Source organism: Trichechus manatus, unplaced genomic scaffold, assembly GCF_000243295.1.
Source record: "Trichechus manatus latirostris isolate Lorelei unplaced genomic scaffold, TriManLat1.0 scaffold00009, whole genome shotgun sequence".
Classification (NCBI taxonomy): Eukaryota; Metazoa; Chordata; class Mammalia; order Sirenia; family Trichechidae; genus Trichechus; species Trichechus manatus.
In genome coordinates, this window is record NW_004443945.1 from 3,569,539 (window position 1) to 3,578,223 (window position 8,685).

General features: G+C 42.8%; 2 protein-coding genes across 2 annotated transcripts in view; one reads left to right on the forward strand and one right to left on the reverse strand.

Annotated features, from left to right (window-relative positions):
• PRC1 (protein regulator of cytokinesis 1) overlaps positions 1-2,780 on the forward strand; it is a 35,362-nt gene extending 32,582 nt beyond the window's left edge. The window contains exon 14 of the mRNA XM_023725951.1: positions 1,521-2,780. Within this exon, the coding sequence (XP_023581719.1) occupies positions 1,521-1,592 (72 nt within the window). The 3' untranslated portion in view covers positions 1,593-2,780. The remainder of the gene's footprint in view (positions 1-1,520) is intronic.
• Positions 2,781-4,384: 1,604 nt separating this feature from the next.
• The window catches only part of RCCD1 (RCC1 domain containing 1), a 9,014-nt gene continuing 4,713 nt past the window's right edge, over positions 4,385-8,685 (reverse strand). The window contains exons 6-7 of the mRNA XM_004370642.2: positions 6,609-6,638; positions 4,385-5,996 (exon numbers count right to left, since the gene is read on the reverse strand). Of these exons, the coding sequence (XP_004370699.1) occupies positions 5,845-5,996; positions 6,609-6,638 (182 nt within the window). The 3' untranslated portion in view covers positions 4,385-5,844. The remainder of the gene's footprint in view (positions 5,997-6,608; positions 6,639-8,685) is intronic.

Below are 8,685 nucleotides of genomic sequence, written 5' to 3' on the forward strand. Positions count from 1 at the left end.
ATGGCAACCCTGCATGTCCCATGTCCCTTTTCTAAACTCATCTGTCATCTGCTGGCTTCATTCCCATCTGGACAAAGGGCTACACTAACCAATAATCTTAACTGCACTATCATACCTTTTTTATAAAGGTAGCAGGAATTCCTCTCACGGACTTCAAAAATATCTGGCCTAAGTTCCCAGCAAACTGACCAACCTGCTGGTTAAGAAGAATACATGTTCAGACTTGAACTGGATTCTCAGCCCCACTAAAGTCAGGCAAAGTTTTTTTTTATCATGTTGTGCCACAATGGAAAACCTCCACCCTCCCCAATTGTGACATCAAGGGCCTGCAATGTGCTAGAAGTAATAAAGGCCCCATCATGTGGGGAGGGGAGCCCCGGCTGTGTGCTGCCTTTCATGAGGTTCTTGGCCTGTGTGCTGATTATTTCCTGGAGTATATTCCTTACTAACCCCTCAGGGCTGAACTGCCAACTTTCTGTTTAATCTACGCTAATCAATGTTTATTTCCTTGCCTTCCGTATTTCTACCACAATGAGCTGCTAAAGTATATATGAGGCACTGGAAGAAAGTCATTTTCCCAGAATGCTCTTCAGCTCCCAGTATCTTTCTTTACTTAACAATGCCCTTCACTTAACAATCTGTGTTCTCTTCCCTGAATATCTTCCTACTGAGCTGAGATTGCCCCTTACCCTTGGCCACCTCTCTCGTTGCTGCAGTGACAAGGGAGAATGGGACAGTTGCCCAAGGCCTTTGCCTAGTTTTGAGCATTGAAGCTACTAGCCTCATTCATATTCTGGCACTTTTTCCAAATTACTTGACTAGTGGTTCTACCTCTAGAAGTGGGTGCATGACACTGGCTAGCTGATTGCTGGACAGTGGGTCATGGCTTTCTCTTTTTTGCTTGCTCAGTCAAGCCCTATTTTATCCACTAAAATGTGCTTGCTTGTCTCTGGCTGGTCCCAGGGATCCGCATCTGGTTTTGGTTGCTATGGCTGGTAGACTCCACCGGGCAGCACCAAAGCCAGTATAGTAGACTGACCTCTGCTAACATCTGTCTTTCTCTGTGGTTCAGTCATGCCTAATCTTCTGTTTCTATACCATGTGCTCCAGCATGAGATCAAATCACCAGCAGGTTACAAGGCCCTCAGCCCCAAGGATTGGTAGATATGTGGTCTCGCCTGTCGTTTTATAAAGGGCTCAAGAGACCGAAGCTTGTTGCTTACCCGGCTTGACAACTTGGAGAGTAGCTTTGTGAATTATAAGGGATTTCTCTTCTGTGAAGTTTTAACAGAATGGACTGGCTGAGGAAAGAGGTTAGGGGTATATGTGTGCACACATGCTTGGTCTGTGACTAACAGAATGGTGCTCAGAGTACCTCACCTTTTGATCCTAACACAGCTTGTACTGGGCTGGGGACCTCTGTCTCAGGGCATCTTCTGCTGACACTTAACCATGCTTAGAAGGGAGGGTGCTGCATAATAGAGGCAGTACCACCACTGATGTTATTTATTTTTCAACAGCGAGAACTTTCAAAGGCTTCCAAATCTGATGCGTCTTCTCGAATCCTCAATTCAACCAACATCCAGTCCTGAGAAGCCCTGATCAGTCAGCTAGCTGTGGCTTCCTGTGCCTAGACTGGACCCAGTTATACAGGGGTGGCTTTGATTATTCTTCGGTTTAGGTTTGCTTGAAACCCTGGATGGAGTCCATTACCATGGGCCTAACTTAAAGATATGAACAAGTGTTACAGAAGCAAGTCCCATCATAGACTCAGCAGGTCCTTAGAGACTTTTGGGTTTTTTGTTTTGACTCAAGAAATACATTAAAACTTAGTTTATAGCAGTAAGTGCAAATTATAGCATGAAACCTAGTTTTTTTCTATACCCCATAATTTCACTTGTTGAAGCACGATCAAGAGTTTATTTCACCATTATCTAGGAAAATGATTGCTATGCCCATCCTTGGGGTATGGGATGTGAAGTAATTCTGTCTTGTATACTTGTAATTAGCAATTAACATCTTTTTGTGTCGGGATATTCAGTTAATGCTGTAGCTATGTTAGCTTTGCTCTCACCTGAAGGCCCGTCCCCACCACACAGGACAGCCTTCTCCTGATGGGGATGTCTTTATGTGTCAGAAGTTGAGGTGGCCTGACCTACTGCCAAAGAAGTGACAGGGAGGCTGGGAACACCTTTGTTAAATTGTGTACAGTTGTGTTAATAAGTGCAATGCCCTATGTGTATATGAACACACGTGCTTGTCTGAACCGTATTTCTTCAGAGTTTTCTCCTGGGTCCAGTCCCCTCATCCCTGTGCCCACTATGCCTGAGTTCTTCTACCCCTGCAGTTGTCAGCCAAACTGGGAGGCTGTTTGGATGGGATGGGCCATTTCTGTCATGGAGATGTGGAACTTTGCACATGTCAGTACTGGGGAGTTTTTCCTGCTGTAGCGTCCACAATGAGGTTCCTTCTTTTACCCTGTCGATCACTACTGCCCTCCCCAAAGCACTATTATTTATTCTTACTCTGCCTGCACCAGTACTACTGTGAGCACGTTAAATGGTTGTCAGAAACTTAGCGGTGTGAACTTGGCTTTGTTAGCCGTGCTGGCTAGTCATCCGTATACATGTCCTGTTTTTAAAATATAAATATATGCTTAAAAATAAATTAAAATGTGTATACTTACATTCTAAAAAGTTGTATTGTGGTGTTTATTGTTATTTTTTCCCAAATCACTTTTCAGTTGGTTTGGGCTACTGAAAACAAACAAGATTAAAAAATGTACGAGAAATGATTGTAGGGAGTATAATTTTTATATTCTGTGCATTTCCAAGTGAAAAATACCTCTTACTCTCAGGAAAAAAAAAAAAAAAAGCCTAGCTCCTGATGTATGAAGAGGCTAAGGTAATATTAGGAAACTTCTTGTTGCTATTCGTCATATTAACAGGAATAGCTTTTACAGGGTCAGGCTGCCTTTTTTTTTTTTAACAACTTTATTGAGGTATAACTGACATAAAATATATAAAGTGTACACTATGATAAATTTTGACACAGTATACACCCATGAAGCCATCACCACGATCAAGTCAATAAACATATCCATCACCCCCAAAAGTTTCTTTTGCCCTTTATAATGCCTCCTCCTTCCCCCCGCATCCCCCAAGTAATCATTGATCTGCTTTCTGTCACAATGGATTAGATTGCATTTTCTAGACTTTTATATAAGCAGAATCATACAGTATATACTCTTTGTGCTGGCTTTGTTCATTATTTTGAGATTCGCCCATATTGTTGCTTGTATCCTTAGTTCATTCCTTTATACTCCTGAGTAGTATTCTATTGTATGGATATATCAGAGTTTGTTTATTCACCTGTCCTGGACACAGGGGTTGTTTTTAGTTTTTGGCTATTACAAATAAAGCTGCTGTGAACATTCATATACAAGTCTTTCTATGGATATGTATTTTCTTTTGGGTTAATATCTAGGAGTAGAATGGCTAGATCACATGTATGGTAGATGCATGTGACACTACTAAACTGTTTTCCAAAGTGGCTGTACCACTTACAGGTTCCCACCAGTAATGTATGAGGTTTCCAGGTTCTCCACATCCAGTCCAACAGTTGGCGTGGTCCATCTTTTTAATTTTAGCCATTCTAGTGGGTGTGTGGAACCCTGATGATGCAGTGGTTAAAAGCTTGGCTGCTAACCAAAAAATCGGCAGTTCAAATCCACCAGCCACTTCTTGGAAACCCTATGGGGCAGTTCTCTGTCCTGTAGGGTCACTGAGTTGGACTCAACTTGTCGGCAGTGAGTTTGGTTTTTTTTTTTTTTTGGAGTGTGTAGTTCTTTCTCATTGTGGTTTTAATTTGCACTTCCTTAATGGCTAGTGAAGGAGCCCTGCTGGTGCAGTGGTTAATCGTTCAGCTGCTGACCAAAAGATCAGCAGTTGGAACCCACCAGCCACTCCGTGGGAGAAAGACGTGGCTGTCTGCTTCTCTGTGGGGCATCTGGAATGGCTATTAGCATTGAACATCTTTTTATATGTTTGTTGTTATCTTTCTATCTTATTTGGTGAAGTGTCTGTTCAATTCTTGCTTTTTTAAAGTTGGCTTGTGTTCTTATTTTGACAGTTCTCCACAGAGTCCAGATAAAACCAGTTGCCATGGAGTCAATTCTGACTCATGGCAACCCCATGTGTATCAGAAGAACTGCACTCCATAGGGTTTTCAAGGCTGGTTTTTTTGGAAGTAGATCGCCAGGCCTTCTGAGTGGACTTGAACCTCCAACCTTTCGGTTAGCAGCCTAGTGTATTAACCATTTGCAACACCTAGGTACTCCATGTATTCTGGATACAAGTTCTTTATCAGATATGTGTCTTGCAAAGATTTTCTTCCAGTCTGTGGCTTGTCCTTTCATTCTCTTTACAGTGTCTTTTGAAGAGCAGAAGTTAGAAGTTTTATACTTTCAGGTTTCATATTTATATCTAGCCATCGTGTGTATGTATGTGGCACTCACAGTGTAGCTTTAAGTTCATTCTTCTCGCATATAGATAGCCAGTTGTCCAGCACCATTAGTTGAAAAGGGTATCCCTTCTCAACTGCATTGCCTTTTGCACCTTTGTCAAAAATCAGTTGCCAATGTATGTGTGTGGGCTTATTGCTGGATTCTTTCCTGTTTCATTTGTCTGTCTATCCTTATGCCATTACCATACTATACTGGTTACTGTACATTTATAATAATTCTTAAAATTGGGTAAAGTCTTCCAACTTTGTACTTTTAAGTTATTTTGGATGACGTCCAATTTATCTATGTTTTTCTTTTGCCATATCTTAAGTATCCTTTCCCAAATCCAAGGTTATGAAGATTTATCCCTACGTTTTCTTCTAAGAGTTCTCTGATTTCTTCTTTGACCGACTGGCTCTTTAAAGCTGTGTTATTTTACCATTATTCTTTATTTCTTCGTACGGCTTCAAGTCTAGTGTCCTTTCAGTTTAGCCTAGAGGGCTCCCTTTTAGCATTTCTTGTAGGGCAAGTCTACTAGTGATGAACTCCCTCAGTTTTTGTTTATCTGGGAATGTCTTAATTTCTCCTGCATTGTTGAAGGACAGATTTGACAGATACAGAATTCTTGGTTGATAGTTTTTTTTGTCTTTTTTTTTTCTGTCAGCACTTTAAGTATGCCATCCCACATGCTATAAATCTATAGTAATCAAAGCAGCACACAACATGGATGGGTCTTAACAATGTTGGCTGAAAGAAACAAGACACAAAAGAACATACACGGAATGATTCCATTTACCTAAAGTTCAGAAGCAGAGAAACTAAACCATATTGTGTAAGGATACATAAAAAGGTGATAAAATTATAAATTAAAATAGGGAAGTGAACAATGAAAGAAAGATGACCTCTAGTGGTGCCTAATCTTGGCTGTACATCAAAATCCCCTGAGGTGGGAGGGGAGCTTTAAAACCTACCAATGTCCAGGTTCCACACCCAGAGGTTCTGATTTCATTGTCTCTGGGATGCTGACCTTCAGCATCAGATTCTTCAAAGCTGTCCAGGGTGTTTCTGATGTGCAAAGTTAAGGACAATGCTCTAAGACAAGGGGAGAAAAATGTGATGGGGAGGGGCAAATGAGGGGAACTTTGGAGTACTGGAATGTCTTTACTTTGACCTGTGTGGGTTTCACAGGTATTCACCTTATATTTAATAAACTGTACATGTATTTTATGTACTTTATATATATTTTATAACTATATGTGTGTGTATGTGTTCACTCCAACTTGTTTTTGGGTTAATTTAGGGTTAGCCTTTTTTGTTCAACCACCTGGACACAGGCTTAGTCAGCTCTTCCCTTTCTCCACAGCATACACATAAGTGTTCCAGGGGCCACAGGTCACAGCCTTTACTTGAAGCTGGTTATCTACAAAGTATTCCACGCGGTGGGGTCGATCCAAGCTGGTCGTGTCCTTATGGCCAAGCTGTCCATATTTACCTGAAGTGAAAGGAGCCCTCTTTGCCACCCTCTCCACGGGCCTTGCTGTTTTTCTCCCCCCAAGAAGGAAAAACAGCCTGCTTACTGAAGTACTGCTGCTGTGCCTCACCACCCTGCTGGGGTCTGCTTGGTGAAGCCACGAGACCCCAAGGCATAAGGCTTCCAGAGTCAGGCAAGCCTGGGCCCCCACGAGGCCAGCAGCAGCCAGCCACTTCAGGCAAAATGCTCCTCCAGGTCTTTCTGCACCTAAGCTGAGATGCTTAAGGCAGGGATCCCTATTTTATCTTTATCCAGTACCAGACCAAAAAAAAAGATGTTTCATAAATGCAGGCTAAATGAATGTTCCCTTAAGGCAAAGTCTTTCAGAAAAGTAGACGGGAAATAGTGGTAGCATTTCCCTATTTCTCTCCTGTCTGGTCTCTGACCTTCCGAGTGTGCCTAGATCTGTTCCGACCACAGGAAGGGAGTGCACAGCCTCCTAGTCCCAGTCCTCCCGGTAACGCCCTGAGGCTCCTGCTGCCACTGGTCTGCATGGCTATTGTTACCTGCCCTCTGCTCCCCAGTCTTCCCTCCCCTTGGTTTAAGCATCACAACAGCAGTGGCTTTACTTACCCCAGCCCCAGGTGTACAGCTCCCCCGTTCCTACAAACGAAAGGGCAGGAAGAAGAGTCTACTCAATAAATGGTGCTGGAAAAATAGGATTTCCACATACAGAAAATGAAACAGGATCCATGCTTCACACCACTCACAAAAACTCAAAATGGATTACTCGGGCATCCAGAACCAGTGAAAAGCAGCGCTCCATCAGCAAAAGATAAGTACTTGAGTCTCACCTACCATGTGGATCAAAAAACACCCCCTTTGGGAAAAACCTCTCTCCTACCTACCTGCCCCCTCCCCGCTCTGCACCAGGTCCCGGGCCAGCTTCAGCAATTGCCAATTCCCCTGGGCCAGAAGTAGGACCTGTAATGCACCCTGAACCATTCTCCTTGCCTTGGAGAGGGAACAAATTAACAAACAGGAAAACATGTGCTGGCTCCTCTAAGCTGGGAACTCAGGGTAGGCACAGCTTCTTTGCCTAGGCACAGGCATAAGGGGTCCAAAGACTTTGAATGCCTTTCACCCCTGCATAGACCTGTGTGGGCCCATTTCAACAGTGTAGGCCCTCATTACCACAGTACAACAGGGTGTATACCTAAAGCCTAACTTCAATGGTATCAGCTATATGGTGAAATGGCATGTTCGTGACATTTGAGACTGCTCTGCCCATTAAGCAGGGCCCTCACCTACCCACATCAGGGCCTGGGGACTGGTGGCTCCACTCCTGCCACCTAGCCACCCGCGACAGGTCCAAGAATAAGTGGTGCCTCCCAGTCCTTAGCCAACAGCGTTGGGTCCTCATAGTCCGCTACAATACCCACCCACCTACATGCTCTAGGGAACAGGGACACGCTTTCCTCCCAGACAGGAGCAGCTGTCAGTCTCCTGCCTTGCTCAGCATGTGACCCCCTACTGCAGCCAGATACCTCTGCCTACACCAATCACCCACGCCTGTCTAGGACTTAGGTGAGAGCCTGCACAACACTTGGTGACCAACTACCTGAACACCTGAGCTGAATTCATACAAGAAAAGTGAACAGACTCCTGGGCTCACATATCTAGTAACAGATCTAACCACCTGGTAACAGGACACTAGAGCTTCAAAGGCGCCAATAATCAAACTAGCTCATATGAGCAGCCTATCTGGGCATATCAAAACAAAACAAGAAGCTAGGACACAGTAAGCAAACATAAAATAAATAAATATAATAACTTACTGATGGCTCGGAGACAACAGTCAATATAAAATCACATAAAGAGGCAAACCATGATGGCTTCAGCAAGCTCTCAAAATAAGCAATCAAGAAATTTTCCAGAGGAAAAGAATTTCTTGGAATTACTGGAGGTAGAATACAAAAGCATTAATATACAGAACTCTTCAAGAGATCAGTCAAAACACAGACCAAGCCCAGGAACACACAGAAAAAGCAGCAGAGGAACTTAAGAAGGTTATTCAAGAGCGTAATGATAAATTTAATAGGCTGCAAGAATCCATAAAGACACGGCAATCAGAAATCCAAAAGATTAAGAATAACATTTCAGAATTAGACAACTCAATAGAAAGTCAAAGGAGCAGAATTGAGGCAATGGAAGTCAGAATTAGTGAGATTGAAGATAAAGCATGTGACACCAACTTATTTGAGGAAAACCCAGATAAAAGAATTTTAAAAAATGAAGAAACCCTAAGAATTATGTGGGACTCTATCAAGAATAACCTAGGAGTGACTGGAGTACCAGAACGGAGGGGTAACAGAAAATACAGAGAGAATTGTTGAAGATTTGTTGGCAGAAAACTTCCCTGATACTGTGAAAGATGAGAAAATATCTATCCAAGATTCTCATCGAACCCCACATAAGGTAGATCCCAAAAGACAGTCACCAAGACATATTATAATCAAACTTGCCAAAGCCAAAGATAAAGAGAGAATTTTAAGAGCAGCTAGGGATAAACAAAAAGTCATCTACAAAGGAGAGTCAGTAAGAATAAGCTTGGACTACTCAGCAGAAACCGCGCAGGCAAGAAGGCAATGGGATGACATATATAAAGCCTTGAAGGAAAAAAATTTCCAGCCAGGAATTGTATATCCAG